This window comes from Ciconia boyciana, chromosome 14 (genome assembly GCF_034638445.1).
Source record: "Ciconia boyciana chromosome 14, ASM3463844v1, whole genome shotgun sequence".
NCBI classification, from domain to species: domain Eukaryota; kingdom Metazoa; phylum Chordata; class Aves; order Ciconiiformes; family Ciconiidae; genus Ciconia; species Ciconia boyciana.
In genome coordinates, this window is record NC_132947.1 from 978,414 (window position 1) to 997,246 (window position 18,833).

General features: G+C 62.8%; 1 protein-coding gene and 1 long non-coding RNA gene across 3 annotated transcripts in view; one reads left to right on the forward strand and one right to left on the reverse strand.

Moving 5' to 3' along the window:
- Positions 1 to 6,641: 6,641 nt before the first annotated feature.
- Positions 6,642 to 18,377, reverse strand: LOC140659327 (uncharacterized). Its single transcript, XR_012045091.1, has 3 exons — positions 17,891 to 18,377; positions 6,932 to 8,402; positions 6,642 to 6,843 (listed from the first exon to the last, which is right to left on the reverse strand). It is a non-coding gene; the product is annotated as an uncharacterized lncRNA (long non-coding RNA).
- The window catches only part of NOL4L (nucleolar protein 4 like), a 68,109-nt gene continuing 66,859 nt past the window's right edge, over positions 17,584 to 18,833 (forward strand). The window contains exon 1 of one of the 2 annotated variants that reach the window (XM_072878831.1): positions 17,584 to 18,067. In XM_072878831.1, the coding sequence (XP_072734932.1) occupies positions 17,759 to 18,067 (309 nt within the window). In that variant the 5' untranslated portion in view covers positions 17,584 to 17,758. The remainder of the gene's footprint in view (positions 18,068 to 18,833) is intronic. The other variant, XM_072878832.1, reaches the window with a different exon arrangement.

Here is an 18,833-nt window from a genome sequence, read left to right on the forward strand (position 1 = left end):
TTGCATGCATGTCATTTTTAAGGCTCTGCCTAGAAACCAACCTTACAGCCAGGAGCAGAGAGATCAGAGGGAAAAGCCAGGCCAACCCCAGACCCTGCACCGGACCGGGAGGGTTGCGAGGCACATGGATGCAAGCACAGCACCACCAAGAGCGGCTCACAGGTGGCACATCCATCCCTCGCAGGTGACAGGCCCACCGCTCCTTCCACCCCGGGGGAAAGAGAAAAAAGCACTCCTGGCTGGGGCAGGGATGCGGCAGGGAGGGCAGATGCTGCAGCCAGCCCAGGCGCTGCCTCTCCTCTCCCTGTCACCATCTCCATCCCCCACGCCATCAGCTCTGTCCCCCCTCCTGCAGGGCTCTGCCTGCGCCCGTGAGGACGAGTCCTGCCTTCCCCTCCGCCATCTCGCTCACCCTCCAGGCAGCAAAGCCGAGGCACCGGCAGCTCCATCTGCACAATGCAGCGAGCACCGGGCCAAGGGGCAGGAGCCAGCAATCACGCTTTCTTGGAGCACATCATGCTCCCGCCTCGCCAAGGGTGTTAGAAATGGGTGGCTGTAATAACAGCGCTGTGAATAACTGCGGCTCACTCACCATGGCCTCCCAGCCCGCCGTGTCCGCCTGCTCTGCCTCCAGCTCCAGCCTCATCCCCCTCCGAGGCCATTCCCTACCACAACACACCCCAGTTTCCACCCTGCCTTATAGCCTCCTGCCCGCAGCCCTGTCCCAGCCCAGGTGCCCGCAGTCCCCAATCCCTCCCACCCACGGCCTCACCCATTAACGCTTCTCCCTCTTGCAGCTGGTTTGGGTTTTATCAATCACCCCCCTCCTGGCAGGACTCCCACCAGCCGGGACAAAAAAAACCCCAAACGGGGGATCTGCTGCCCCGTGACAGACAGCGTTGCCTAAACATGGCGCAACACAAAGGGCTTGCGGAGCTGTTATTGCTGCTGATCCCTGCGCCGCTACCCCAGAGCTGCCTGGAGCGGAGTCTGCCCTTGTCGCTGGCATTCTGCAAACCACCCTCCTGAGGGCCCCTCGGAAGGGCCAGGGCGCAGCTCCCCGCTGCCGGCCGTGACAGACCGGCCGGAGGGCAGCAGGTACTCCTCTGTCACCAAAACCGGCTGCGGCAGTGCTGGCTGCGGTGGTGCCATCTGTTCGGCAGGCACAGCTCCGTGTCACGCTGTGCTGCAGGAGCGATGCCAAAGAGCCCAGACCCCGCTGGGGCACCCGCACGGGAACCGGGGTTTGAGCGCGGTGACCGATGCGATTTTCAGCCCTGGTGAAAAGACGAGGGCACGGATGCCAGCAGCACCTTCCCCGGCTCTGTAGATGCGCCCTGCGGGGTGGGGCTGTGGGTGCTGGGGCTGTGGGGGCAGCCTGGGGGAGGGTGCTGGGGCTCTGGTGGGGGCAGCTCACCAGCCCGGCCCCGGCTCGGGAAGGTGGGTGCCTTGTGGGGTCCCAGCGGCAACCGAAACACCAGTGCGTCCCAGTGAGGACACAGCGGTTACAGGGCTGGAGTGGCGCCGGGAAGCCTCGCACCGGGCTCCGTCCCGCTCTGCTTGCTCGTGAGTGAAAGGATTTGTCAACAGGGAGCTGATGAGTCCCACGGGGCCACCAGCTCGCCCGCCTCCCAGCACCTCCTGCCCGGCGGGCGGCTTCCTGACGGCACACGGCCGGCGCAGGCACCAGAGAGCAGGCTGGCCCCAAGCAGCCAACTGTGCCGGAGGGTCTGCACCCGCTGCCCCACCAAACACCCTGGTGCGAGGTCCCTGACCCACCGCCCGGGCAGCACGGCAGCTCCAGAGGTGCTGACCCCATAAGGTGTTTCTGAAAGATGCTCGGTGTAACCTGGGCAGTCCTTGGCACACGGAGCAGCCATGCGCCGCAGAGAGGGGAATATTCTTTCACTGGGAGAACAAGAAGAGCCGTCTGATGGCTGCCTTGTCCCTTGTAAACACCAACTTTGAGAGCATCAAATTACAGCCGCTGCAGCGGTTCCAAACAAGATGGTAATCAGGAGCGCGGGAGGCACTGTGCCTGCACAGCGGGTGCTGCCAGGCAGCGGGGAGCGCCAGGGCCCGGCCCGGTGGCACCGCTTGAGGCCATGACACTTGCTCCTGCGCCGCAGGGCTGCCAGGGCCCAGTGCGAGCGATGGTCCCGCCGCCACCCCGACCCTACGTAGCGCAGCGGCTCAGCCGAGCCCTGGGGCGTGCGGGAGCTCCCCTGCCCTCTGTCCCCGGCCCTGGCAGGACTGTTGCCTGCATATCCCTGGGTGCAGATGCAGAGGAGGGACCTCTGGACTGCGTCCAGCTCTGGAGCCCTCAGCACAAGAAGGACATGGAGCTGGTGGAGCGGGTCCAGCAGAGGGCCACAGAAATGATCCTAGGGCTGGAGCAGCTCTCCTATGAGGACAGGCTGAGAGGGTTGGGGTTGTTCAGCCTGGAGAAGAGAAGGCTGCGGGGAGACCTTCTAGCAGCCTGCCAGTACTTCAAGGGGGGCTATAGGAAAGACGGGGACAGACATTTTAGCAAGGCCTGTTGCGACAGGACAAGGAGCAATGGTTTTAAACTAAGGGAGGGCAGATTTAGACTGGATTTAAGAAAGAAATTTTTTGCAATGAGGGTGGTGAGGCACTGGCATAGGTTGCCCAAAGAGGTGGCGGATGCCCCGTCCCTGGAAACCTTCAAGGTCAGGTTGGACGGGGCTCTGAGCAACCTGATCGAGTTGAAGATGTCCCTGCTCTTGCAGGGGGGGGTGGACCAGATGGCCTGGAAAGGTCCCTTCCAACACAAAGCATTCTATGATGATTCTATGACCCGGTGGGCACAGGGCCGCCGTGGCCGGCAAAGCACTGCGGCTTGGCTGCGGCCGGGCGAGGGCATGCCTCAGCCTCAGCCGGGGCTGGGCGGCACGGATGGCTCCCACGGCCAGGGCCGGGGCAGGCCAAGCCCCCGCGGGACAGGGCTTGCTGTGCTGCCGCTGCTGCCGCCTCCCCTCCCGGCATCGCGGCTCGGGAGATGCACCGTCCCTGCAGCCTGGGGCTTCTCCCCGAACCCCTCCTGCAGCGGGGCCGGCGCCCGGTGCAGCCCTTGCGGCAGGGAGAGCTCGCTGCCGAGCGGGCCCTGTGCGGGCAGGCACAGCCGGGCAGAGCGGAGGCCCGGGCCCGTGCAGCTGGCAGAGCTGCAGGCAGCTGCCCGCAGCCCAGGCCCCCCCACCCCCCACCCCCGGCAGGAGCCCGCCCCGGCCCCCCCGCTGCTCCCCGCCGCGCTCCGGCCCCCGGTGCGGCGCTGCCGGCCCCGGCTGCGGGGAGGAGGCAGCCGGCGCCGCCCGCCCGCGCTCCCGCCCCCCGCGGCCGGCAGCGGGCAGGGACCGGCGCTGCCCTCGGCCCGCTGTTCCGCCAGCCCCGCACGGCGCGGGGGCCCCGGGCGCCGGCCGCGGCGCGGCCCCTCCTCCGCTCCCCGCGACGGGGATCTGCTCGCCCCGGTCCCGCCACCCCGCCCCGGGGCCTCCGCGCTCGGCCGGGCCGGGCCGGGCCGGGCCGGGCCGGGGTGCGCGATGCCGGCGGGGACACGCGGGACCGCGGCTGCGCCTCCACGCCGGCCCCCAGCTGCCCACGCTGCGGCAGCTGGCGGGGTGGGCGGGCGGCGGATCAGCTGCGCGCCGCGGCCGGGGATCAGCTGCGCTCCGCTCCGCTCCGCTCCGGCTGGGCCCCCCCGCTCCCCGGGGAGGGGCGGCGGCACCGGCCCCCGCGGCCCCCGCCGGGCACCTCCCGCCCGTCGCTCCCGGGCCGCGGCGCGGGGCCGGCGCTGCCCGCCCTACCTGCCCGCCGCCCCTCCCGGCCCTCCCCGGGGCCGCTGGCTGCCGCCCAGCCCGGAGCTGCCCTGCTCTCCTCCTCCTCCTCCTCCTCCTCCTCCTCCTCCGCCGCCGCCTCCTGCGGGCGCTGGCAGCGGCGGGCACAGCCCTCTCTAATCTCACGGGCATAAAATCCACTCTGCGGCTTTTGCCGCGGAGGAGACGCAGCGGTTCCCGGCCGGCGGGGCCGGGCAGGCAGCCGGCAGGAAGGGCCGAGATGCTCCCGGCGGTTATTACCCGGCCGAACCCTCCCCGTATCGCAGCCATAGCAACGGCGATGGGCTGTCCCAGCCGGAGTCTGCAGTGCAATAAAAGGAGAGAGGGACGCAGGGAAAGAAAGAGCCGCGCGTTGCGCTGGGCAATCTCCTACGGGGTTGGCACAAACAAACAGCAACTGGAAGCAACTGGAGCCAATCCCCCAGCTCCCTTTGTAATGCTTTCTGACACAGATTCCCTCTCCATGGCTGACTTTGCAAGTTTCCCCATCCTCTCCCCTCCTCGCACGGCTTCTTTTCATGCGACTAAATTATACACGAGAGGAGGGACGTGCTGGAAATTCTAGTGAAAAAATAAAAATGTGCAGGTTTGTGCAGGCGGCTGCAGCCTGGCCGCCTCCAGGACTCCTCCTGCGAGCAAAGAGGGACAGGACCTGGTCCCAGTAGCATTAAAGCCCGTGAATTTTGAAACCGCCAAGAAAAAAGCTTTTCCTGCAGGGAGCAGGAGAGCAGCGGCGTGCACCGGGGCCGTGCCTGCGGTGGGTGCCGGGACCGCAGCCCCTCCATGAGCGGTGGCTGCGGTCCCGGCACGCAGCACCCTCGGGGACGTCGGATTCACTTCCCCTGAGAAATGTCTTGTTTAGGGGCCAGTAAAAAATATGCAAATCTGGCAGGGCTGGGCCTCTGAGCCTCTAAGGCCCCTTCCTCCCCCATCTCTGCGGTTCCATGGGAGCGAGCCGAGCCCTAAGCAGCAGAGGAAGGGGAAGGCAGGGCCGGAGGGAGGGGGGGCGGCGGGGGCGGCTGTAGGCTGAGATTTGGGATGCCACGGAGCAGGACGGGGAGATGTGTGCGGGATAGCGGCTCCTCCAGACAGCGGGCATGCGGAGAAGGCTCCCGCTCCCCACAAGCCCGGGTGGGTGGAGCGTGCTGTCACTTTTTGGTGCTGGGCAAGCCCGGCATCGCTGTCGCAGAATTGCTGCCTATGCTCTGATGAGTCAGTAACAGCGCTGCCACGTTTTCCTCCTACCAGGCCGCGTCCCATTGCGGGTCGGTCGTGCTCCACACTGGGACGCTCCCGCACACCCGGTGCTGGTCCAGCTCCGGAGCCGCGTGGGTGGGTGAATCTCCGGCAGCGACTCTCCGGGGAAGCCCCTCCGGAGCGAAGGGCTGCGCGGGGATGAGGACACCGACCTGCAACTCGGGCGAGACGCAGAGCGCCTGGCTCAGGCGGCGATCCCACGGGACACGGGCATGTTCCTGTGCCTGCGTCCCACCTCCTCTGCCAGACAATGAAACACTGCCCTCCTTCCCAAGTCGCAGCAGAACAAATAAAGCAAGCGCCATATGGTGCCAAGACACGTTGGAAATGGGGCCAAGCCCAGGAGGTAGGGGAGATGGCAAGCCTCCATCCCCACGCCAGTCCCCAAATCGAGCTCCAGGCCAGGCCTGGCCTTGGGGGAGCACCGCACCCGCTCCTCCTCCCCCCGCAGCCCCTGCCCCGCTCCCCAGGCTGCCGGGCACAGCTCCGCGTTTCAGCTGTGGCTTTGCAGTGACTCACTTGCCCTCATCCCTGGCTGCAGTCTTGAGGAGCATGGAAACCAAAGCTGTCCCCAAGAGCCCTTCTTCCCGTAAGGGCTGGGCTGGGGACATGGGAGTCACCGCTGGACTGGCACTGGGGCACTGTCAGGAGACAATGCCCTGCACCCTGCCACGGGACAGTGCACGTCCTCCTACCCTTCCCCCAGAATTACAAATAGGAGCAGAAGGCGCAGACAGCTTGTCCCCTAGAGCCCCTGCAGCCCTGGGGCCGGAGGAGAGGCTTCCCCACAGCTCCGGGACACCACGGGTACAGGAGCCTCCTGCGAGCAGAAAGTGGCATCGTCTTTCTGCCTGCCACAGCGATCCTCCCGCCTGGACATGCTCCCAAAGACCTGCAGCTCATGGATGCCCTGTGCGTTTTCAGGCAAGTCACCTCCAAGCACAGGCACCTGGAAGTGAGATACCTCCAAGGAGAGCTGGGCATCCCGATGGCTGGGCTTTCAGAGGAGCTGAGCACCTGCGGTTCCCCTGCAGCCAGCTCCCTGGAGCAGATGCGCATCCCACCCCCCCCAGCACCCAGCCCACCCTGAGGCTAGGACCCAAGCCAGGACAGCAGATCCCAGAGCTTCCTCAGGGGCTGGATGTGATGAGCTCCTGGGGGAAGAGGGGCTCCAGGAGCCCCCAGATTCTAAGAGACCTTCTGGAGGTTTAGCAAGCAGATGCCAGCCTCGGCCATGCCTGGGAGCCCCCTTGGCAACCAGCGTGGTACATACCCGCCCTGCCACCCCTCATTTGCCCCATTCCCTCTGCAAGGGCCTCAAAGAGGGAAGCGCTTGGCTCTGCCCTCCAGGCCGACTGAATCAAAATCAGGATCTTGTAGCCATGGGGCAATCATGGTTTTGTAGCCATGGGGCTCAACTCTATCACTTGCTAATGTGAGCGGATCATTTGCACCTGAGTCATGCCGATGAGAATCAAGCAAGTTGTGCAAGCAAAGGAGTTTATTGAATCATACACAAAAATGTAGGGATGATAAGGATCAAACAGGACCCGGAGCAGCCCACAGTTCTCTCCCTGCCATCCTCCTTCCTCGTTTAAAGAGGCAGCTCTGCCTGATGGAGTCCCACCAACCTGGCCCCGGTCCCTACCTGCCACAGGCCTCCAGCAAGGCACTCACCCTCTGGAAATGCTCCGCACCAACTAGCGCTTGCGGGGTGCTCTGCAGATGCGAAGCGCTGTATGAAAATGTTCTGCGTTACTATTTATTGCCAGTGCTATAGATAACAGGAAAAGCAAGGGGCAGCCTTGTCCTGCACAGCTTACCAAGACTTCTGCAGAGGGAACGTGGCCCCGGCAGAGGGTCCCGGCTGCGATGCTGTTTGTTGGCCGGTGGCTGCGGAGGTCTGCGCTCATCGTGGTCCCAGCTCTGCTCGGACTTCCTACCCCACCACGTGTTGATAAACAGAAAAAAATGTACAATGGATGCATTGAAGTTCATAGTTAAGCAGCGTACAGCACTGTCTGGTCAGAAGGGGAACTTCTGCATTATTTTTTGCTCTGTTAATTCAGAGGTGGGAATTGGCTGAAACAAGGACAATCCACAGGACGCAGGGCCAGATCTGGATTTTTCAACACCCCCAGGGTTAGATCCAGGGCAGGGTTAAATGCCAGTAGGCAAAAGAACAGCAGCAACACCAGGAACAAAGGGGACGTGGGTGTTTCGGGCAGGCGTTGGTCACACAGGCTGATTCCTAGGAGCAGGGGAAGGAGTTGCCAGGAGGTACGGGGTTAGGGCATGCCACGTCCCCGGAGACTGGCACCCCTGGGGAAGCACGTGCAGCTGCAAGGTGAGGCCGGGGATCCCGGGTGGACCACCAGCCAGCGGCTGGCAGCGGGCTCCGCCAGCGCTGCTCGTGTACCGGGACCGTCGAGGAGGCTCATCCTGCAGAACAGCCGCCCACCTTTCCCCAGCGGTGCCCGTACCCGGGGGACGTATCGGCCGGTCATGGTGCTGGCACCGTGGCTGCACGCACAGGATGGCGCCCGGGCACTGCAGGGGCGAGCAGCGTGCGCAGCTTGATCCAGCAAGTCACCGACCTGCAGGCGGTGGCAGCGCAGGCAGGGAGGCCAGGCAGCACCGCCGGCAGCAGCCACGGCTGCGGGCAGCAGCCTACCCAGGGGGGAGAAGCAAAGGGAAGCCCTGGGTCCACGCCATGACCCGGGACCTTGCAGCTTCCGAGGCCCCCGACCCGTGCGGACGGCCCCTGGGGTTCGCATCAGGGGATGCGTACGCCCGAACGCCGGCCGGATCCTGCTCATCAGCAGGCAGGCCTGGGGCCTGCGCCTGGCAGGAGGTATCGCAGGATTGGGCCCAGAGCAATCTGTTCAGATAGAAGTGGGTGGTAAATTAATGGCAATGGGCGAACAACTCCCCTGTAGCTCCGAAGCGGGGCGTTATCAGCGAGCAGAGCTCTAACGAGCCACAGAGAAGGCTGGAGCCCTCCGTGCCATTTCATCGCTGCTGCTCTGCTTCGGATTTCCCAGGAGCCTTGCAGCCTCGGCCTCATTAATTATGCAAATGAAAAGGTGTTGCCAACGCGCCATCCCTAGGTAGGATCCCGGTGACTGAAGTTGCGCCCTGAAAGGCGGCTGGTCCCCTGCGTTTGGGCAGGGAGGGTCCGGGAGCACATCAGGCAGGATGGATGTTTGCAATAATTATCCAGTCATCCCCTTCAAGTGTACTGCAGCCATAGCAACAGACAGATGTTCTGTCCCAGCCAGAGTCCGCAGCGAGCTGGGGAGAGAAGCACAAAAATTAACCCGTTCAGCCCCAGGACGACACAGAATCCGCTTTATTCTGGGACCAGACCAGACTTCAACATCCCTGAGAAAATGCTAGGAAATCAGGCAAAAAAACCAACCACACCCCCACTAAATAAAATCCGCAGGAATTGCCCCAGTGCTCGCTCAGCCACTGCCTGACCCAAAAAGTTGAATGAAAGAAGCTGCATCCTGCAGGCTGGTGGCCTGGCTCCGCCGAGTGCCCCAGTGCCTCTCGTCCCCTTACGGGTAACGAACCCTGCTCGTGCTCAGCGTCCCGCAGGGGCGATGCTGCAGGCGAGGCTCTCCAGGTCTGGTGGTAACGAGCCTTCGGAGACATACGGCACCGGGGAACCTCTTCAGGGACGGTCACGAGCAGCACGCTCTGCGGTCAGCACCCACACAGCAGCCACAGCACAGACCGCGCTGGGCACCCAGCCGAGCAGGGAAGGGGACGGATGAGCCCCATGGACGAGCCTCCACTGCTCAGTTAACAGCTGTGTCAAAGCGTTTGAAGTATTCGGAGGTGGGATGCAGCCAGACTGAAGAATAGCCGGCATTTTGTTATCCCGCTGCTGCACAGGTTTCCAGGATTCAGCCCGAGTCCATTAAATCCCACCCAGAAATATCATCACAAGGGCCCTCGTGCCCACCAGCCCACCGAAAATTTAAATCCAGCTTCTCCTGGGGGCCCTGATGAGCAGGCAGCCCTCCCCAGGCATGAGGTCTCTGCTGCCTCCTCCCTTCCCCACGGCCAGCGATTCCCTTAAGCACTAGCATTTAAATGTTTTAAGCTAAAGGCCAGACCCCCACCTCTCAGTTCCCTTCTGAAAGGATCGGAGCTGCCCACCCCGGCCAGGACTCGCCTCTCCCCTCCCATGCCAGCCGTACCCAGAGGTCCCGCAGAGGCCGCGGGGATTCCTCAGAGCCCTGACCTCAGAGCAGCGTAAAGGGGCTAATGGGAAAGCCCCGTCCAGATGTTTGCAGCTGCAGATGCTGCTGGAGTGCACCCATGGTGAGGATTTGAAAGGAAGACGATGGACTGGGGGAGGACAGCCCAAGCAGATGTGCCTGGAGGAACGGATTATACCTGGAGGAAAGGGGAGAAGCCTCCTCTCGGCTGGCGGAGCAAGACAACCCACTGCCCTGCACATAAGCACAAGTGTGAGAGGTCACAGGAACACAGTTTCACTTCCCAAACTGTAAGACTATTTTTGGTTCATATTACTTCCCTTCTTGTCCTCTGCCACACAGACAATGAGAACTCCAGCTTGCAGAGGGCATCCCGTCTCCTCCAGGCTTGCCTGCTGACAGCTTGTACCGCGTTAGCACAGCCTATCCTAGAAATCTGTGGTCTCCCGGTTGGGTTTTTTCTTCTTTCTCCTGAAGAAAAAAAGCAGGGAAGGGTAAATTTGCTGATCTTGAAACTGAGGGAGATGTGGCATCATGTGCAGTCGCAGAGGATGTGGGCAGGTGCCATCAGACTTCCCCACGCAGCTCTGGAAATGTAGCTCAGTCCTGATCTGCAGCTCCCTGCCTGTTCCTGTCCCGGGCTCCCACACAGCCCCGGCAGCCGGTGGGTATTTCGGTCCTCACCACGGCGCTCAGGCTACCGCGCTCCTTCCGTGGCTTTTCCCCCAAGCACATCAATTGACCGTCCACGTGGTTCGATTCCCAGCCCTCTGAAGCCACGCTGGCGACAGAATAAGAAGGTGGGAAAAATGTCTATTATTTCCACAAATCCCCGTTCAATTCGTAACTCCAGCTCCTCCGCTTGTGTCAGTCCCAGGCCTCTCTCGAGCGAAGGCCACACCAAATAATGTTTTGGTGCTGTGACATGGACAGAAATCCAATAGGGTCCCGAAGGAATTCACGCTCTTTGCTGACTACCCTTAGCTGCTTTGACTTATTATCTGACCTGGATCTAAATTAGGTTTTGATTAAAGACAAGAATAATTCTACTTGGAAAAATCTCATTGTTTAGGTTCAGAGTTAGCAAAAACTACAGGAGAACTAAAACTGATTTCTCACTTTGGGGACAGAGACCCCGAAGGGACCTTAGACGGTGCCCAGTCCCCCGCTGCGAGAGGCAGCACCCTGTGCCGTGTCATTCGTAACCTGACCAAGCTCTGTTTTCACAGCGGCCAGGTTCTCTCCCCAGTTCGCCTCTGAGATCGCTCCTGTAGAGACTGATGGCTCCGATGCTTGGTCAGCACCTCCTCATTTCAAGCGCTGGTTTATACATAGGCCGTTTATTCCTACTCGTTCTTGTGCCAAGGTGGTGCCATGGCTTAGTCCATGTCCCTTGCTGGTGTCCGTCTCTTGATTGTCCACAAATGCGTCTTCTCTCAGCATTCGTTTTGCTGAGATCAGTGAGCCGAGTCATCTCTGTAAGACACTCTCCTTTCTCCTGAACAATCCAGCAAACTCTCTCTGCACTAGTTTCAGGCTAAATTCTCTCAGCGTGGCTAACCAGGACCAGACAGCCGTCTGGAGCTTCACCAGAGCCTTGATACTTCTCTGTACCTCTCTCAAAATGACTCTTCCAAGACAACTTGGGATTGTTCCCCTTTTTCTTGACTGCATCCCGTTGGTGGATCACAGCTGTACTGTTGGTGGATCACAGCTGTACCGTTGGTGGATCACAGCTCTCCCGTTGGTGGATCACAGCTGTACCGTTGGTGGATCACAGCTCTCCCGTTGGTGGATCACAGCTGTACTGTTGGTGGATCACAGCTGTACTGTTGGTGGATCACAGCTCTCCTGTTCGTGGATCACAGCTGTACCGTTGGTGGATCACAGCTCTCCCGTTGGTGGATCACAGCTGTACCGTTGGTGGATCACAGCTCTCCTGTTGGTGGATCATAGCTGTACTGTTGGTGGATCACAGCTGTACCGTTGGTGGATCACAGCTCTCCCGTTGGTGGATCACAGCTCTCCTGTTGGTGGATCACAGCTGTACCGTTGGTGGATCACAGCTGTACCGTTGGTGGATCACAGCTCTCCCGTTGGTGGATCACAGCTGTACTGTTGGTGGATCACAGCTCTCCTGTTGGTGGATCACAGCTGTACTGTTGGTGGATCACAGCTCTCCTGTTGGTGGATCACAGCTCTCCCATCCAGCCTCGGGCAGGTGAATGTCTCAGACGCAGACTGCGTGAGACACGCGGGCTCCCTTTGTGTTTGATAGGAAAAATAAGGCAGCTCCAGCGAGCGATTCATCTCACTCTACAAGAAGCGTTTAAAGCACCGGGATGAACGGTTTCTGAGGATTCTCATCGTTGCGCCTTGACTGTAGAGGCAGTCAAGACACCCAGGTAACACCGGCTGTCCGGCTTTGAATGCTTGAAGTTACAAGAGCCAAACACTCATCCGAGAGCCAAACACTCATCCGTAGCGATCCCACAAGTACCTCAACATTGCTCTATCGTTCCCCAACAAGGCACTCCGGCTGCCAGCAGAAGTGATGGTTATTAACTCCTGAGCTCACTTTGTGCTGCTCGGTACCAGGCTACGTCCACTGCTGGGTTCGGTACCCAGCCCTCTGCCTGCCTCTCTTATCCCACCCAGCAGCACTCAGGGGTATCTGGTAAATGGTTCCAGTTTGGGTCCTATTCAAGTGCGAATCCAGATGCTGACCAACAAAACCAACGTAGCTGGGGACACTGCAGGGCATGGGCTGGCACGGCGCCTTCTCCAGCTGGGATCTGTGGGGCACTTGCTGCTGGCCTGCTGTACGCGGCTTTTTACACAGTATTTGGCTGCCCTCATTTCCAGCTGATAAATTGCACTTCAAAGAGCTTCAAGGAGAAGGGCACTTTCCAGTTATCGCTTTCCCACATAAGCTGTAAATGCCACTGTGGGGGTGTCCGGGGTGACGGCTGGGAAGTGTCCACCACTGCTGCCCCCCATCAGCAGGCAGCCGCCATCAGGGTGGGTTGGAGAGTCCCCGGCACGGTCCCGCACGGCTGGCGGGGGTCACCGCTCCCACTCGGCCCAGACCCAGCTCTCCCGCCGCCCTGCCCCACCGAGGCACGAGCCAGGCTCTTGCAGAAGGAGCGGGAGCCCGGAGCAGAGGCTGGGAGCAGAGGCTGAGGGCTCGCTGTGCTCGTGGTGCTGGGCGCATGGCGAGGATCGACTGCTGTCGCTGCTGAAGAGGACGGCTGTGGGAAATACAGGAACGCGGGAATATGGCCGAGCTGAATCAGTCCCTCCAGGCTGCTGTGCTGCCCCTGCCCTGATAAGCATCAGACGCTTCAAAGGAAGGCCCGGGTGCTCCGGCGAAAAACTGGCGAAGGAAATATCCTCAAAGGAAGCATCTTTCTCACTCCTGACCATCAGTTTTAGACTTATCCCCTAAAGCATGAGTGCTTATCTCTCCCTTCTCTCTCTTAAATCTGTACCTTCCCAGGTGTTTCTCCTCCAAAGAGGCACCCGGTCCGTTTGCATACACAAACACTCTCTGTGGTGATAAATTCCACTGGTTAGCTATAAGATGGGTAAAAATTATCTGGTTTTATCAGTCTGGATGACTCATACTTCTGTTGATCATCCCTTTTTCTTGTACCTTGAGAAGGGACCTCTAAGCACGCACCACGTACCTTCTCCGGACACTCACCGTGCTACCGAGGCACCGACGCCTTCCCTCTTCAGCTCCCATCTCAGCTAAGCTGCCCTGATACTTCCCATTAAGCATTTTCTAGGTATTATGATCGCTTATTCTGGATTTCCTTGTTTTTATGCATGTGAAAGAATAATCACAAGCCAATACAATAGTCCAGGGTCTGGGGCACCCCTACCTGAAAAAATGTTACAAAGAGAACTAATGTCTAGTTTATATTTGTTGGAAGTTACTAAGAACAACTTTTATTTATATAGTATAAATAGCAATGGAGCTGGAGTTATCATGTGTCCATCTATAAAAAAGCCTGCAGCAGATATCCTGTGCTGTACACCACCCAGTATCTGTCATCCAGAACCGACAGTTTAAGGTCCAGTGCCACCAAACACTTCCACTTATTTTTTTTCCCCGTCTTTAAGGACAAGAGTGGCCTCAATATCATGCATTATAATCTGGCATATCACAAGATTGCTCACGCAGTGCAAGTTAAACCCTTGTTGAATCCGTGCTGGATTGGGACCTAAAATATTGACCTGAACACTCGGCGCCTGTGTGAGTGGTCTTCCCAAAATCCTCATTAGGAGGATAACAGTTCTTGGTTTGTCTGGCCTTGCCTTCCCAACCTGGGGAAACTCCTGCCCGTGCTCTCCAGAGAGTGACCCTCTGTATCGCCCCAAACCTTCTCAACAGAAACATGAGACAGATTCGGCTACTCACGTCAACAAGCAGACACGACATTTAACTGCAGCTATTAACAAACCAAACCAGGTGGAAGACAGGAGAGACCTAGGCGAAGGACAGGCTAGCAGGACAGGCTCGCACTTCTAGAGGACCAGGAAGCAAAGACAGCAAGCCCAGCGAGTGCTGAACACCAGACTAAGGTCATTGCCTGGAAATACTGCAGTTTCCAGCGGTTTTCTACAGAGGACAGTCACTGCCGGAGAGAAGACCGCTCAAGTCCTTCCCTTCCACCAGCCATGCCTACCACGTGGCTGGAGCAACTGGCTCACCCCACGCCAAGTACGTGTCCATCCAGACAAGCTGCTGTCTGCGAGCAGGCTCAGGGAGCCTGTGACCGACCGACTACCGTGTGCGGCCCCTCACTCCTCCCTGAGCCCCCCTCCGCCAGTTCTTCCCCTTTTCCGGGACAGACTCAGGCCCTTCAGCCGATGTCTTACTCTGCAAAGTGTTGTTCATGCCAAGGACGGGTGTCTACTAATCATTACGGAAAATATAATGTTTATCACTCTGCTCTGCACTGATGGAGCTAACGTTTGATGGTCATCATGATTTGGCAGTGATAAAACCCAAATCGGCGCTGTTGATATGAAAATAGCCAAGTTCGATGGACATGCGATCTCCTACCTCAGCTTCAAATGGGTGGGCTGAGGCAGGAGAAGACTTCTGTCCATGCCTACGGTGGTGCGAGAGGACATTCGCTTTTCCCTCGGCTCCCGAGGGGTTGAACTGCAAGGTGGGGAATTCAGTGCTTACCTCAGCCAGGAGGTCTGGTCACGGCGAAGAAGGCAGCACCAACCCTGGCTAGAGCAACTCCTCAGCAAAAGCAAAGTGTCCTTCTACTCTCTTCCTCACTCAACATCTCCTGCCAAGCAGCTCCAGCCCCCAGTGCTTCCCTGGCACTCCTGCACAGCCAACTGCCACCACGCCTCCTGCCAAGCCCATTCACAGAGTTCTCATAGGAAATCCCACCCGCCCCTATGGCCACCCAGCGCCAGCCGGTTCTGGACACCGAGTTCAGCTGGTCACTGCTTCATGCTGTGCAGGTGGGATGCCCATGTGGTGTAGCAGGCGCAGAGCTGAGCCTGGCTTCATCGGCAAAGTCTTTGTGAGAAAGTTGCCCACCGAGCCCCAACTGTGCAGAATATCCTTCTCTTTCCTGCCATTTCCATCCCCCCAACTGCTCCTTGCAGCAGTCCCCCGAGAAAGCTGTGCTTCCATGGCTGACTGAGGCTTGAAAGGATGTCCATCTTGTTTTTAGTGGTCAGCAAAAATACTGCAGTGCTCTAGCAAGTTCCTGTAGGCATCCTGTATTATGTAGTAGAAAACCCAAACTGGGAAGACCTTGTGCGCTCCACAAGTCCCTCTCCAACAGCATCATGTTGGGCCCAGTGCCAGGGTGCCAAACCGGATGGTGACACTGGGAATTTTTTGAGAGGTGTCCAGAGATCCAGTGGGGTAGAAAGGGTCAACATGATTTACAATGGCGTATTTCAAGAACTCATTTCAATGCTCCAGTGTCACAGACGTGCCCTGTTTTCACCGTACGCCCTCTGGCACGGCTAACCCATGGCTCAGCTCCTGCAGCATTCAATTCCCACCTCGGGGATCTGTCAGATGGGCACAGTGTGGCTGGCGCGGGGCGAGGGGCGGTGAAGAAAACAGCCCTTCAGCCAGCGAAGTGCCCTCACCTTCGCCCCTGCCTCCAGCCCCGGGCGTGTGGCACCATGGCCGCCCGTGCGCTGGCTGGCCCTGCCACCACCGCGCCCTGCACCTCCAGCACCGGCCTCAGACAACTCCCTGACACATCAAATTCCTTTTCCAGGTTCCCACAGGCTCCTGGCTCCTGCATCTACATCCTTGCGCCGGCCCTACCGCTGCTGACAACACAGGCAACCCTCGGTATGCACCATTGCCATGCCCCCAACCGGCATGGAGCAGGTGCCTGGCACTGCCAGGTGGGCATGGAGCACATGTGTGGCACCAGTGGCCAGACCGGGACCGCACATGTGGCACTGAGGGACAGACTGGGAGCACACGCATGGCACTGCCAGGTGGGCATGAAGCACACGCATGGCACTGATGGACAGACAGGGACCGCACATATGGCACTGATGGACAGACCAGGAGCACACGTGGCACTGAGGGACAGGGAGCATACGCATGGCACCCATGGACAGACCAGCAGCACATGCGTGGCACCCATGGACAGACTGGGATCACATGTGTGGCACCCATGGACAGACCAGGAGCACACACGTGGCACTGCTGGGTGGGCACGGAGCACATACGTGGCACTGGTGGACAGGGAGCACGTGCGTGGCACCCATGGACAGACTGGGACCACATGCATGGCATTGGTGGACAGACCGGGAGCACGCGCGTGGCACTGCCGGGTGGGCGTGAAGCACATGTGCAGCACTGAGGGACAGGGAGCACACGCGTGGCACCCACGGACAGACCAGGAGGACACGCGTGGCACTGCTGGGTGGGCACGGAGCACATCCGTGCGCTGACGGAGAGGGAACACACGCGTGGCACTGCGGGGTGGGCGTGAAGCACACGCGTGGCACCCACGGACACAGCGGGAGCACACGGGCGGCCCCACCAGAAGCACGGCACATGCGTGGGGCCGCCGGGCAGGCACGGAGCCCCGGCTGCCGCCTGGGACGGGCGGCGCCAGCCCCCCCGCCCCCGCCACCGGAGACCCCTCGGAGACGGAGGAGCAGGACCGTGGCCCGCGCCCCCCCCCCCCCCCCCCGCCCCCGCCGTGGCGGGGCTCGGTCACGCCGCGGGACGGCGGCCCGGCCGCAGCCCCCGCCGCCGGGGCGCGGGGAGGATGCTCTGCCGGCTCCTGCCCAGGGAACGGGCGGCGGAGGGCGGGGGCGGCTGCGGGGGAGCGGAGCGAGGCACCGGGGCCGGGGTCCGGCCTTTGTCTCCCGCTCCGGGGCTGGCAGAATCGCGGCTGCCCCCGGGGCCGGGCCCGGGGCGGGGTGCGGCTCTCCCGCTCCGGCGGGACAAGCTCCGACCGCTACGGGCAGCCCCGGTCGAGGGCGCTGCGGGGCGATCCCGCTTCACGTCCCGGCTCCTTCCAGGCCGTTCCGGCGGCCGACGGACCGCGCCGCTACCGCTGCCCCCGCGGCTCCTCCCCGGCTCTGCGGCGGCTCGGCAGGTGCCCGCCTCCGCCCCCGCCGGCCCGTCCCGCCGCACACGTGCGCCCGCGCCCCGCCGGCCCTTTGTCTGGGACCGGCACCTGGACCCGCGCCCCCCGACACCCCCCCACCGCTCGGCCGGTGTCGTCCCCCACCTCCCCTCCCGCCCCCGGCCCGTCCGGGCCGGGGAGCGGGAGGGGAGGTGGGCGGGGGGACCGGCCGAGCCGGGGGAGCGCACCCCACCGGCAGCGCTGCGGGGAGCGGTGGGCGGCCGGCGCGGAGCACGAGGGCCGGGGCGGGGGAGCGGCGGCCCCGGGGCGGGCCGGCCGGGGGAGGCGGAGGGGGGGGGGCCCGGCGGCGGCGGCGGCGGCGGCGGCGCGGCCGCTCTAACAGGTGGGATCCCGCTGAGAGGAGGAGGCGGCCGGAGGGGGCGGAGGAGGCAGGGACGGGCGGGCGGGCGGGCGGAGGGAGGGAGGGGACGAGCCGGAGCCGCCTGTGATCCTGTGACAGGAGCGGCTGCTGCTGCTGCTGGCGCCGCCGGTGCCTCCCTCCGCCCGGCTCGCCGGGTCGCTGTCCGAGCCCCGGCGCCCGCCCCCTCCCCCGGGCCCCCGCCGCGGCCACCCCTACCCCCTCCCCGTTGCATCCCGGGCCGAGCCCCCGCAGCCCGTCCCGGGCCGCGCCGCGCCAGCGCCGGTCGGGCTCACCGCGCCGCCCCGGCTTGCCCCTCCGCCCGCTCCGGGACAGGGCGCGGGGCCGGGCGCCGCCGCCGCCGCTACCGCTGCTGCCGCCGCCGCCGCCGCCGCCGCCGCCGGCCGGGCGATGCCGAAGCCGCCGCTGCTGCTGCGGGGGAGCCGCCCCGGGGACAGCGAGCTGGGGCGGCAGTTCCGGGACTGGTGCCTGCGCACCTACGGGGACTCGGCCAAAACCAAGACGGTGACCCGGAGCAAGTACCAGCGCATCGCCGAGGTGCTGCAGGGGGGATCCGGCTCCGGCGGCGGCTCCGGCGGGGGGGAGAAAGGCAAGTTCCAGTTCTGGGTCCGGTCCAAGGGCTTCCGCCTGGGAAACGGCACCAGGGAGGCGACGAAGATGGGTCAAGTGGTGGTATATGTGCCGGTGAAAACGGGAACGGTTAGTGCGCTCCGTGCCCCGGGGGCTCTGTGTCTGTCTGTCTGCCTGCCTGTCCGTGTCTGTCTGTCCTCCCCGGGGGTGCGGGCGGGGGGGGCGGGGGGGGCTGCCCGGGGCGGGGGAGGGCACCCCCGGGGCCCCCCTCCCCGCCGCCGCCGCGCCGGCCCTGTCCCGTCAGCACCGGGCGGCCCAGCCCCGCCGCGCCGCCGGCCACCGGGAGCGCGCATGCCCCATGCGGGGCGCGACGCGGGGCCCGGCCGCTCCCGCAGCCCCCGCCGCTCCCGGGGCACCCGCCGCGCCCCCGCCGCCCCGACCCGCCCGGGATGCGGATGGGGAGAGGCGCCCGCCCGGAGCCTCGCACCTTCCGCCGCCCCCCCCGCCTCCCCGTCCCCCGTCCCCCGTCCCCCGTCCCCGTCCCATCCGGTGCGGCCGCCGTCCCCGGGCGCTGCCGGCGGGGGGGAGGGGGGGGGCGGCGGTGCCCCGCACCCGCCGCCGTGCACCTGCCCCCGCGGGGGGGCCGCGCCGCCGCCCGGTGCGGGCCCCGCCGCCCCCCCGCCCCGTCCGATCACGTTCGCCCGGCATTTCCCATCCGCCCCACGGCCGGGGACAGGTCTGCAGTCAAGGGCAGAGAGCGGCGGGGAGGGGCGCCGGCCCCCACCCCCACCCCCGCCGTCGCCGCCTCCGCCGCCGCCGCGCCCTGCCCGCCCGGCCGCCGCGCCGAGCGGAGCGGAGCGGAGCGAGCCCGGCCCGCTGCGGCTCGCCCGGCCCC